The sequence below is a fragment of the Hemiscyllium ocellatum genome, chromosome 2 (assembly GCF_020745735.1).
Source record: "Hemiscyllium ocellatum isolate sHemOce1 chromosome 2, sHemOce1.pat.X.cur, whole genome shotgun sequence".
Classification (NCBI taxonomy): domain Eukaryota; kingdom Metazoa; phylum Chordata; class Chondrichthyes; order Orectolobiformes; family Hemiscylliidae; genus Hemiscyllium; species Hemiscyllium ocellatum.
Window position 1 is genome coordinate 64,639,165 of NC_083402.1, and position 14,304 is coordinate 64,653,468.

Sequence of the window (14,304 nt, forward strand, 5' to 3'; positions counted from 1 at the left end):
CCTTAACTTCACAAAATCTTTAAAAACGGTAATCGACACGAGTGATTTTGGGTGATGGGTACAGTAATGTTGAAAGACAATGAAACAGGAATATAAAGTCACTATGGGGATTTTTCAAAGAAATTCATCAATATCAGAAAAAGTGGAAAGAGAGACTTCGGAATTATTACCGACTCTTCAATGCTTTGAAGTCTGTGTTCAATATGGATTCAAAGAAACACACAAACATATAAGAGAGTGTGTGTGTGTGTGTGTGTGTGCGCGAGAGAGAGAGAGAGAGAGAGAGAAACAGACAGACAGATACAGAGAGACAACAAACCAATAGCATTTATAGAGAAACTTAAGACTTGAAATACAAGCTTGTTCCTGTGGAGCTTATTGATTCAACCAACCAATGGATAATGTAATAGCAGACACATTATCATGAATGTGACCATGCTGAAACAGTTAGCAACTTAAAAGAAAAATTCTACACAAGAAACAACTGAGGGCAGATCAATGCACACTTGCCATCTGTTATGTTCACCTGGTTATGAAACACATTTAAAAACAGCACTTTAAGGGTGGAAACCACATACTTGTCATTTTTGGGACCATAAACTGAAATAGAAGTTGAAATGGTATGTAACTGAAATGAAAAGAGCTTTATAACTTGGAAAAAAAATACAAATATGAGTATGTCTTTTAGTTGTGCAAGACAATTTTATTTTTTTTATTCTCTCACGGGATATGGGTGTCGCTCATTGGGCCAGTATTTGTTTCCTATCCCAAGTTACCCTTGAGGAAATGGTGTTGAGCTGCATGTTTGAACCACTGCAATCCATGTGGTGTAGGTACACTCATTCGGAATGGAGTCACAGGTTTTTGACCCAGCAACACTGAAGGAACCATAATACGTTTCAACATCAGGATGCCAAATTGGCTGAAAGGAAACTCTGTGGTGTTTCCATGGACACTTGCCTCTGGAACTCCTGGAGAGATGTTCTGGAGCCGAGATGACTGGTCTCCAATCACGACAACCCATCCTTCCTTTGCACCAGGTATGACTCCAATCAGCAAAGAAATCTCCATTGCCAATTTTGCTGAGGCTCCTTAATGTCATGCATGGTCAAATTCAGCCTTTTAATGCCAAGTGTCATTTCATTCCCACCCATAAAACTCAGGTTTTTTTGTTCATGTTTGGACCTTTGCTATAATAAGATCAGGAACTGAGTGGCTCCAGTGGAACCCACACTAGGCATCAGTCAGCAGGTTGTTGATGAGCAATTACTATTTGATAGCACTGCTGATGACATGTCCATTAATTTACTAAAGGTCAAGAACATAAAGAATAGGAGCAGGAGCAGGCCATCTACCCTTCGAACCTGCTCTGCCATTCAATAAAACCATGGCTGATTGTTTTGTGGGCTCAGTTCCACTTACCTGCCTTCTCACTATAACACTTAATTCCTTGTTCAAAATATTATCTAACTTAGCTTTAAAATATTTACTGAGGAATTCTACACTACTTCACTGGACAGGGAATTCCATAGATTCACAACCCTTTGGGTGAAAAGTTTCTTTCTCAATTGAGTTCTAAGTCTGCTCCCCCTAATTTTGAGACTATGCCCTCTTGTCCTAGTTTAACTCGCCAGTGGAAACATCCTCTCCATTTATACCTTATCTATTCCTTCATAATTTTATATCTTTCACTAAGATTCACTTCATTCTTCTAAATTCCGATGAATATAATCCCAGTCTACACAGTCTCTCCTCATAAATCAACCCTCTCAATTCCGGAATCAACCTAGATAAAAAGGCTTTTGCCCGAAACGTCGATTTTGCTTCTCCTTGGATGTTGCCTGAACTGCTGTGCTCTTCCAGCACCACTAATCCAGAATCAACCTAGTGAACCTCCTCTGCAGCCCCTCAAGTGCCAGTACATCCTTTCTCAAGTAAGAGAGACCAAAACCGCATACAGAACTCCAGGTGTGGCCTCACCAGCACCCTGTACAGCTGCAACGTAACAGCCCTCCTTTTAAACTCAATCCCTTCGGCAATGAAGGACAAAATTCCATTTGCCTTCTTATTTACCAGTTGGACCTGCAGACCAATCTTCTGTGATTCATGCATAGTGATGGTAATGGCTGGGTTGGATTTGTGCTGCTTTTTGTGTATTGGACATACCTGAGGGATTTTACACATTGTCAGGTAACTGACAGTGTTGAAACTGTACTGGAATAACTTGGCAAGGGGTTCAGCACAAGTCTTCAGTATTATTGCTGGAATATTGTCAGGGCCCATAGACTTTGCCTCTACCGTTTTCTTGCTTTATGTGGAGTGAACTGAATTCGACTGGCATCTGTGATGCTGGGGATCTTGGAGGAGGCCAAGATGGATTAGCACTTCTGTCTGAAAACTGCTGCAAATGCTTCAATCTTATCCTCTGCATTGTTGTGCTGGCTACCCCAAAATTATGATAGACATGCTTTCGGAATCTCCTCCTACACTAAGTTGTTTAATTGTCCACCACTATTCACAATAGATGGGACAAGACCGTAAGGTTTAGATGTAATCAATTGGTGTGGATTCATTTGGCTCTGTTTTTCACTTGCTGCTTGGCATGCAACTACTTGTTTTGAAGTTACACCAGGTTGACACCTACATTTAGGTATGTACTGTACTGTTCTTGGCTCTCTGTCCTGCAGATATGGTTGAATTGGGATTGCTCTCTTGGTTTGCTGGTAATGTTAGATTGTTACAGATGCCCACACCATGAGGCTACAAGACTGGATTGATTTGGCTGCTCCTGATAGCCAACAGGACCTCATGGGTATCCAGTCATGAGCTGCTTGAAGTCTATCCCATTTAATGCATTAGTGCCGCACAACACCAAGAATGGTATTCTCAACGTGAACTCGAAATTTAGTCTCCACAAGGACTGTGCAATGTTTGCTCTTAATGGTACTGTTATGGACAGCTGCACCTTCAGCTGGCAGATTGGTAACGGTGAGGTGAAGTATCTTTTTCTCTCGTTTGTTCTCCCACTACCTGCCGGAGACCTAATCAAGCAGTTATGACTTTAAAATTTGACAGGTTGATCAGTGGTGGTGCTGCTGAACCATACTTGGTGAACACTTAACTCCCTCACATTATGTGCCCTACCCTTAGTGCTTCCTCCTGGAGTCAGTGAAACCAGACCAGGTAATAATGGCAGTTTCCTGTGAATCATATGAGTCTTTTAAACATTTAATAATGGTTTCATGGTCATCGTTATATCAGAGTTTTGTTGCAAGTCAAATTTTACCAACCGCAGTTGAACTTGAGTCCCCATCCCATTATCTCAGTCTCTGGATTGCTAGTCCAGCAACAATGCCACAAGACTATTACCTCCCACAGCAGTGACAGAGATACTTGGAGATTGATTAGGTTGGGATATCTGGTCAGAATGTACGAGTTGGACAGAAAGGCCTGTTTCCGTGCTGCACTTCTCTATGACTCTATATATTACTAAACTATAAAACTTTCATTCTGTCTGCAAGTTGTTGAAGGGTTACAATAAATCAGTTATTTTCTGTTGACGATAAAATACGGTACGATCTGCTTTTATGCCAATTGAACATCTCGATGATGTAATTGGGACTTTATACCTTTTGTGACAACTTGTGTAAGTGAGGCAAAACTATTGGCACACTCCTTCCAGTTAAGTTGTGACACAATAAACAAGTTAAATCCAATGCAGAGCTCTCTTTCATTGACAGTGGCTGTTTTGAAAAATGATTTTGGATTGCTGCTGCTCGAGTCAGATTTAAATATTCAGGCATTGTGGCAACTTGTACTTGCTTCCATGTTCAGATAACTGAACCAAAGTGTTGAGCTCTTCTCATTTACTAATCAATGGTTTAACTCAAACCACTATCCCAGGAGCTCAAAATGTTAATGCACATTCTCAAAAGTAATTAAGTCATAAAATGATGATGCACTTCCAATTTTCCACTTGTTGATAAGCTGACCTTATTTGAGGATGGGAATAAGGAGATGCTATTGCTCAAGACCGAACTATAGTTATCCAGTATATTGGGAGTGTTGTACAACTGGCAAAGCAAAATGTAGAAAAATCATCATGTGCTAATAATGTAACAACACAAGGTGGCAGCACCACTTCTGTTCATGAAATGATATTCCATTTATCACTCAGTATTTTTATTCCAAGAAAAACTTACAAAAGCTACAGTTTAATTTCACAACTAGGGTCAATTTAAATTTTTTTCAGTGTTTCCGTAAATGATTTCTAGTTTAGCAAATAATCAATAAGGTAAAAGTAGAATAATGAAGTCTTCTTTCAGTTTTGATGAGACTGCACCAAAAGTACTGTACATAATTTTAGTTGCCTCACTTGAGGAAATATGTACAAAGAGGGTGACAACACGGGTTTCCTGACATGAAGAGAGTTTTAAGAAAATGTTTCTGTATTATTAAGTTTTATAAGAATGAGAGGTTACCTCATGGAAACAGACAAGCTTTTGAATAGATAAAATACACAAAGAACTGCAAATGCTGGAAATTTGACACAAAAACAAATTGCTGGAGAAACTCAGCACTTCTGGCAGCATTTCTGGAGTGAAAGTAAACAGCTCCAGTCCAGTGACTCTTCTTCAGAACTAAGGTCCAGAGCAGGTTTGACCACCGAATGCTGCAAGGCTCTTCGTCGTGGCAGAAAAGTCTGGAACTGGAGACCACTGTAAGGACCCAAAGCAGAGATATTTTCTCATTGTCGATGTTATGAATTTTTGGAATTCTCTTGTTCAATGGGTTGCAGTTGCCCAGCCAATGAATCTATTTAAAACTAAGAATGAAATATTTTTGGCCACGAAGGCAAGAAAGTGACAGATCATTGGATCAGAGATATTAAGCCTGCTTTGTTTCCACAGATGCAGCCCAACCTGCTGAGTGTTTTCAAGCGATTTCTGTTTTTATTTGTTGTTGAAGGCAATCAAGTGGTTTGGAAATTGAACAGACTTGATATAAAAGTTCAGTTTCATCACAATCTGATTGACTGGATGATAGTTCAGTTATTTGTTCAGTTATTTATATGTGATAGTTCAGTTATTTGTTCAGTTATTTATATATGTGGCTTTATATTGATGGTGCATGTTAGTGCAAATAAATGGAGGACTACTCCATGTAGCAACTAGGGAGAGTGGCTACGTGAATTGCACAGCAGTTGCAGACTGCCATAGTAGTACAAAACTTGAGTATTGCTTAACACAGACTCATTTTGTCCAAGTTTTTCATCTTGCATCCATCAGGGTATAATATAAGAATAAAAATTCAAATGGAAAACCAACATTTATACTGCATGAGTGGGGAGTGCTCATTGGTTGATAAGCAGCTTCTGACTGAATGGAGAATGTATCTTTGTTGCTAATTGACAATTTTAACTGCCAGGCTTTGTCAAGACCTGAAACAGCAACTTCTCCACCTTTTGATGTTGCCTGACTTGCTGTGTTCCTCCAGCCTCCTGGCTTGTCTACTGAGAAATAAGCCAGCAAATGGATGGCACCCATTTCTTCAGTTGAAACAGTCATAATATATGTATATACAGAGGAACCTCGATTATCCGGCATTCGATTAACCAAATTTTTAATTATCCAAACAAGATCACAAGGTCCCAATGCTTGGCTAACAATGTTATCCGGTATTCGATAATCCGGCATTCAATTAACCAAATTTTGGATTATCCAAACAAGTTCGCAAGATCCCTACGCTTTGCTGACTATGTTATCTGGCATTCGATTAACCAAATGAAATACTCCCCGCCCATGTCCTTCAGATAATCGAAGTTCGTCTGTCTTGTGTGTGAGAGAAAAGGTCATGTCCATTAATACATCAAACATTTAATGTACACAAGTGTGCCACACTGCAAGTCCGACTGACAAATCTAAATTGATTGTCAGCATAATTCCTCAAGGAACAATGAAAACTTTGGTAAAAGGTGCCTTTTTTCAGCAGTATATAATTAAGGTACATGTATCAAATCTAAACAGCTGAAGGAAGCAGCTACTTCAATAGCTGCAAGTGATTCAAGGTTAAAGTTGACTATCATCTTCTCTGTACAAACAGGGGGAGCATGAAATGCCAGGGTTACCAGCAATCCCAACAAATGAATTCTGTTAAAAAAAAGTTGAACTAATTTCAACTCCATGGAAACATGTTTGCCAATAGTTAGAACAATACTTAGTGAGAGTTATTATCTCTGGCTTCACTCAGAAATAACCAACTCCCAAAGTGTAGCAAAGAACTGATTCAGATTCAGATGTTCAAGAATAAAGCAAGGAATTCATGAACAGATGTGGAATGGTGGTACGTGAGCGATAAATTCCTTCTTTACAATGGAACCACTGAAGATTGATTTTGCTAGAAAGGACATAAGTAATATTGTTGTTCCTTTTCCTTAAACCTCACTTATCAAGTTTAAATGAATATGATGCTCCTAATTATATATTATTATTCGTGTTTTTGCAGATATTCAGACTAATATTCAGGTTTCTCAAAAAAGAAGATTTCTGTTATCTCTAAGTGAGTTTGTTTTCAATGCTTTATTTCCCCTCCACAAGTTGGCTTCACTGCTGAGCAAATTCTGCATTAATACTGTACAATGTAACCATAATCTCTACAAATCAAGTGTATTGTAAAGAATATCTTGTTCCTCTCACATATAGGATATTTAATTTTATTATCTGTAATACATTTCAAGTTTTAACTTTCTGATATTTGACAACTTCTATTTTTCTTGAACTGAAATTAGTCAATTGTTGAAATGGAAACTTAAATAAGAGTGATCATGCTTTACTGAGCAGTAAACCAGCAAACTGTCAACACGAGCAATTAATAAGAAATGGCAAAACATCTACTATGTAAAATCTGCAAGTTAACAATTTTATGAGACTTCATTGATCATAAAACAGATTATATTCCCTGTTCCTAATACAAGGCCGTAAGTTGAAAGATGTGAACACTGTATAAATTATTTACATTTTACTCCAAGAATGCTGTTTGTCGAAAAATTGTACACCAACAATTCAAGCACCTGGATCTCCCTCCTTCACAACATAACAAGAACAGACTCCCAGCAAATTAAGAAATGATGGGGGAGATCACAATGTTTTAGATATGAACACCTATTAATCCCAACAATAACCAACTGATCTGCAGAAGTATTTTTCAGTGCTCGCTTCAATAAAAATGAATAATAGAGTGAACATACATTTCAGCTAGAGTACTGTCCATTATACACAACCTTCTTGGATGAATGAAGTCAAAAACCTTAATCTAAATTTGCAAACACTAAAACTTAAGCTGAGTGCAAGATGCACATGAATAAAGTCTGTCAGAACTACAAGCATTTTACGCAAGAACATGTTACTTCTTCAACAAAAGATACCGCATCAAATATTGACCAGCAGCTAAAAGCCAAGATTGTAGACAATAAAATAATATACTTAGTTGCTGTGGCAATCTTTAAACATGGACATACCAGTTTGTTTTCTTGCATGTAGATTCTCTGCAGCCTTGGGCAGCCCTGTGCCAATGCCATCATGCCTTCATCTGTAATCTTGTAACATTGACCAAAATGGATATCCAAAATGTCTGGACACTTCTCTCCCAGCTGTAACAAAAATATATGAAAATTGTCTTTCTTTAAGCAACTAACAGTTATTAATTTTCTTAGTCCTTCACACCATAATTTCACTTTCACTGAACCACCCTGACTCACTCTCCACTTTCAACAATTTACTTAAAACACATCTCTTTGACCAAATTCTGGTAAGCCTTTTTATTCGCATAGGTTCCATTTTGTCAGATTACATGAATATGCAGCATCTCAGAATATTTTTCCTGTCTTTAAGTATTATTCATAGATTTTATAACATATAAATTGTTCTTCAAAAATGTAATCTTAAATAGTAAAAAGCATTTAAAATATTTTAATGTATGTAATAGACACTTTTTAAAAAATGGATATAATCAAGCTGAATTGCTACTACCTTAAAATGACATTATGACCAGAAAAATATGATATTTTGTGATTCAATCAAAGAGCATACTTAATTTCAAGGAGATTACCTGAATGATCTCTGATCTTTCCAAGCAACAATACATTTGCCTGGCTTGTATGTTCTTTCTAACATTGAGCATAACATATTTTTATATTAAGTACTCAAGTCCTTATGATTCTGGAATAACATGATTGGGTGAATCCAGTATGCTAACTGTATCAAAGCCATGAAATACAAGCTGTATTGCTTGAACACTATTAGCATTTGAGATATCCATTCAGGGCTGTTCATTGCAGATGAACTTGCAGTGGGAGTGGGAGTATTCATGACAACCTCAGCTGAAATTATATCCAAACTGGGCTTTCAAACAGATGGGGAAGGACAATGCTGGAGGATTTTTTTTGTGATTGCAAGTCTGAGATCAGCGTCTTACCACAGGGTTTGGTGCTCGGACCCTTGCAGTTTGTTATGTGAAGGTAGACGGTTTAGTTCTTAGCTGAAAATGTGTTGCTGGAAAAGCGCAGCAGGTCAGGCAGCATCCAAGGAGCAGGAGAATTGACATTTCGGGCATGAGCCCTTCTTCAGGAAGGGCTGATTCCTGAAGAAGGGCTCATGCCCGAAACGTCGATTCTCCTGCTCCTTGGATGCTGCCTGACCTGCTGCGCTTTTCCAGCAACACATTTTCAGCTCTGATCTCCAGCATCTGCAGTCCTCACTTTCTCCAGAAGGTTTAGTTCTTAAACTTGCAAATGACATGAAAATTGGTGGCATTGTTGATAGTGAGGAGGATGCCTCAGGGTGCAGTTTGACATTGATCAGTTGGTAAATTGGGCAGAGCAATGGCAGGTGGAATTTAATTCTAATAACTACAAGATTATGTATTTTGGCAGGTCCAATAAGTGAAGGTTATGCACAACGAATGTTAGGTCCCTAGGGAGTACTGAGGAAAAGTCCTTGGTGTCTAAGTCCATAAATATTTGTCGGCGTCAGCACAGGTAGACAAGGTGGTAAAGAACGTATACGGGATGCTTGACTTCATGAGCCAGAGTGCAGAAAATAGGAGCAAGAAAGTCTTGTTACAATTTAAACATTGGGTTAGGTCACAGATGGAATAGAGTGTTCACTTCTGGTCACCACGTTATCAGAAGGAACTGATTGCACTGGATGCAGAGGAGATTCAACGAGATGTTGCCTGAGATAAAAAGTCTCACTTATGTGGAGAGACTGGATAGACTGGGTTTGTTTTCCTTCCAGCAGAAAAGCCTGAAGGGGGGATATGATTGAGTCTCAGAGTGAGGGACTCAATTACTGGGGGTCACAAGTTCAAAGTGAGAGAGAACAGTTGAGGGGAGATAGGTGTGGAAAGTTCTTTATGCAGAGGATGGTGGATGCTTGGAATGCGTTGCCAGCGGAGGTGGGCACGATAGCGTCATTTAAGATGTATCTAGACAGATACATCAATGGGCAGAGAGCAAAGGGATATAGTCACGTTTAGATAGATTATCTGGATCAGTGCAGGCTTGGAAAGCCGAAGGACCTGTTCCGGTGCTGTAATTTTCTTTGCTCTTTATACAAAATTATGAGACGCATAAAGAGAGTGGACCATGAGAATCTTTCCTCAAGCTAGATGTGTCTAATACCATACAGCATTAAATTTAAGGTGAGGAGTAAATAGTTTAGAGGAAATCAGAGTCAGAATTTTTTCACCCAGAGAGCATTAGATATATGGAAGGTGCTACCTGAGAGGGTGGTGGTGGCAAATATTCTTGTAACATTTAAAAAACGTCTGGCTGAGCACTTAAAATGTCAGGCTATGGAGCAGTTGAAGGAAGCAGACTGATGTAGTTTGATGTTTGTTAGTCAGCACAGATATGGTGGGCCAAAGGCCTGTTTCTGTGCTGCATGATTCTCTGCTTCTGAGAAAAAAAAGCTCAGCACCACCTTCGTAAGGGTAACTAAGAATGGACAATATATGCTGGCCCAGCTAGCAATGCCCATATCCCAGAAATGAATGTAAGTAATTTTTTAAAAATAATTATGGGTGATTTGAATCAAGATATGAACTGCAAAATATTAGACTGCCAGTATTAACCCGAACTGAATAAGAAGTTCACAAAATGAAAGTTTCTCAGAACTGATCAGAAAGCAGATTACATTAGATTTGGTATTACATAATGGGACAGGATTAATTAATGACCTCAGAGTAAAGTAGCAATGATCACATTATAATTTAATTTTACAACAGTTTGAAAGGGGAAAGATTGGTGATAACATCAGCTTTTTAAATAAGAACAACTACACTGGCATGAAAGATTACCTAGCAGATATGAACTGGCATACTTGACCAGGGGACAAATCAACAGAAACGCCTGGCAGACATTTGAGAAGACATTCCAGAATACTTAGAATAAACATATTCCATAAACAAGAAACATTCTGAAGGGAGAAGTGACCATATTTGGTTAACACAAATAGTTAGGGAGCACATGAAACTTTAGGAAAAAAGTATATAACTTCACAAAGATGAGAGACAGAATACAAAGAATGCTGAAAAATGATTAAATGGTTAATCAGAAGAAAAAATTAGATTTTGAGAGGAAGGTAAAAACCAATAGCAGTAAGTAATGTGATTGTTGGTCCTCGAGAGAATGAGAATGAAGAGTGAATGTAGTTGTGAAGAAAATGGTGGATAAATAAATAAATGTCTTGCTTCTATTTTCACTCTATCAGAGAAGAGCAATGGGCCCTCCTGTGGCGCAGTGGTAATGTCCCTAATCCTGGACCAGGAAACGGAGGTTCAAGTCCCACCTGCTCCAAAGGTGTGTAATAATATCTCTGAACACATTGATTAGAAAAATAGGTTAAACTTTTTTAAAAATCAGAAAGGGATATGGGAACTTAATATTACAATCATGAGAGCTGTGCACTGATGTGCAAGAGCAGCACTTTGCAGGGTTGACAGGCATGGGTATGCTGCTGTTGTTTCCATGCCTCAGTTGATGTCAGGAGTCCCATACAATTTCATTGCTTATTGACATATCGATGGCAGTTCGGTACAACTAAGTAGGTTGCTAGGCCACTTGTTATGATCCCAGCTGATGGTAATGCGATTTTTGCGACTCAGTTACTTTGGAGGTCACTGAAGATATGCATAAGAAGCTGTTAATACAATCTGAACAAAAGAACATAAATTTATTATGCAAAAGAATGGGGAAAGAAACAAAGCTGCTATGATCGCAGCTGATGTCATTACTGGACAAGTCAGATCCGAGTCTGAAATGTGGCTTGATGGATCATGCTTTATTTTGTTTTAATGAGATGATCTCTCACTGAAACATAAGCACACAATATTGCAGCTTAGGGTTCAGCAATAAAATAGACATTTATTATGCAAATGACATGAAGATAAAATAGAACAAACCTAAATATTTGCATATAATGCAAATTTAATGAATTGGAAGCATCTGCTTATTAACAATCTCAATTATTCCAAAAATCACTCTTTTTCAGATTTCAAAACATCCCTTCATGTGTTCACAATAACTGAATTGAGAAATCCAATCTAAAGGCTGAATAGTCCTGATTAGTTACAAGACCCACATCAGGTAGTGGTATGTTTCACAATTTTTACAGAATTTATTAAGCTTATTAAAATAAGTCTGAAGGAAATTAAATCAAATAAAAACGATGGTTTTCAGTTAATTCACTTCAGGATGCCTGTTCCCAAAACTGGTTAATTGAACACATATCTGTTCTCTTCTGTTCACTTTTTGTTAAGTCCTCTCTTTTTGTGAGCCAGACCACTTACAGTCATCACTTATTAACCCTTGCTATGCAGTACCCCCTGTGCATGAGGCATCTAAATGAACTCTAAATGAACAGCACACAATTAATCAATCACAGACTGGCAATTCATAATTGATTTCTTCAAAAGTAATGGTCACAGAATCCTAACAGTGCTAAAAGAGGCACACAGCCAGAGTCTGCACCAACCCTCTGAAGAGCATCCCACCCAAACCACCATCCTATCCCCATAACCCTGTATTACCATGACTAATCACCTTAACTTGCATTTGTCATCTATAGCTATTAAAATAATCAAGAATATCATATGCTTTATTTCCAGACTTAAAGGCAGCTTCAATGATTTGTGTACATGTGCCCCCAGGTTTCTCAACTCACAGTCATAATGGTACAACAGGGGGCTATTCAGCCAAAGAATCTTTGTAGAGCAATCCAAGTCAGTTCCATTCCCTCACACTGTCCTTGTACCCTGGATAGTTTATATTCCTCAAACGCCCATCAAACTTTCCTTAGGAATTGTTGATAATCTCCACTTCAACTACCCTTAGAAGCAACAGCACTAATATTAATTGTATAATAAATATTCTTCACAAATCCCCCCCTCAAATTGCTTGCCTAAGATCCGAACTCAGTGTCCACGAGTCCTTGTGCCATCAGCTTCTATGAACAGTTTCACTTTTTCTACCACACTGAAACTTGTACACCTCAATCGCAATGTCCCCTAATGTTCTTTGTCCTAAGGTCAACAACCGCAACTTCTTCAATCTATTCTTGTAGCTAGATCCCTCATCCCTGAAAAGATTCTGACAAATTTCTAGTGCACCCTCACATCATTTCCATAATGCAGTAAATGGAACTGAATGCTATTCTCATGATGTGGCCAAAACAGCAGTTGATATTAAACATTAACTTTCCCTAATAAAGTATCATTATTATGAAGCACTGAGATCTAGATACATTGTTAACTATTCCCTGAATATATCCTTCCAAAGAACTTGCATAAGAAACCCCATTCCCTTTGATCTTGTACACTCACCATATTGTCTTCTGGTGAAATGCATGCTTAATTTTCTTAGTATTAAATTCCATCAACCGCAATCTGCCAATCCTCCAAGTTTTGTAATTTCACTTTTCCTATGTTCTAGATTGCTGTAAACTGTGACCCTCGTACTGACTCTTAGTTCATATCACTGCCTACCATCCTTAAGTCACGAATATCGGTGAACCTAATGTCGATGCCTGGAAAACATCATTATATGTAAGTGCACAAGTCGAGTTCATGTAAAAGCCAACCCATGAATTTTGGTTTATAATTTTGCAGCTGATCAAAGGGTTCATGATACACTTCCCCTCCCATGACTTCAATGTTTCTCACACAAAACAAAAAAGTGGCAGGTAAGAGACAGTGTTGAGGTAAGTCCTGGTATCAATCTGCTTATCCATCAGAAGCTACATGAACTGATGCTCTGGTAACACTGCTTCCATGGACAACCTAAATCATAACCACAACTGGAAAATCTGTTGATCTGAGCCCACCCACCCAAACTCAAAATAAACAGCACGACCCATACAATTGCGACTGACTGGTCTTCGCCCAGGTCATCCATGTCATAGCAACAAGCCATGGACAACTGGACAATTAATAGATTGAATCCATTTACATAGATTGAATCCATTTACAGAACATAGAGTGCCCCAATTAAACAGTCATGTAATCTCTTCAAAAATATTACTCATGTCAAGTCAACCCTCAAATTTTTACTTAAAATATTTTCAAAAAACACTCTTATATAATTGTATATACAGTAATGCTACTCCACTACCTTTAATTTTGTTTGCAAGTCTACCTACTCTGTCAAGAGCCTGTTTTACACCCAAATGTACATCAACCACACTCCACCACTAACACACTGTAGTACTTCAAAGAAATCAATCACATGAGTCAAACATAATTTGCCTTTAACAAGTCATGCTAACTTTCATTTATTAGTTCATACTTTCCCTAATGCCAAATAATTTTGCCTCAGTGCTTTCCCAACTTTGCCATTAGGTTGCCTGCATTTTTCTTTGCCAAAAGATGTCAACATTTATAAACCTTCAGCCTTCTGGCATGACCTCAAAATTCACGCTGAACTGAAATGTTGTGGTTTCTACAATTTCTATCTTTCCTCTACACAGTAACCCAGGATGCATCCCAGCTGAAACATATGACATTTCTGCTTTGAATATTCCATAAGTAGACAACGTATGTGTATGTGTGCAAGATATGCTTTTTTGCAGAGCCATTTTTTATGATGTGGAGTGTGATACTCCAAATGATCATCAGTAACTGAGATGATTAGGTTAAATATAATTCAGCTCCAATAATACTTAAAATAAAGGTCTGGCAAAAACCATTTTGGCTGTATTGGGGCTTTTCAAATGGAAGTGTGACACACCAATCTGATCACTTGACTTCCTG

General features: G+C 38.2%; 1 protein-coding gene across 4 annotated transcripts in view; it reads right to left on the minus strand.

Annotated features, from left to right (window-relative positions):
• Positions 1-14,304, minus strand: part of fbxl17 (F-box and leucine-rich repeat protein 17) — a 749,949-nt gene that overhangs the window by 677,399 nt on the left and 58,246 nt on the right. For all 4 annotated transcript variants that reach the window (XM_060837165.1, XM_060837173.1, XM_060837184.1 and 1 more), the window contains exon 6: positions 7,517-7,648. In XM_060837165.1, coding sequence (XP_060693148.1) covers positions 7,517-7,648 — 132 coding nt within the window. The remainder of the gene's footprint in view (positions 1-7,516; positions 7,649-14,304) is intronic.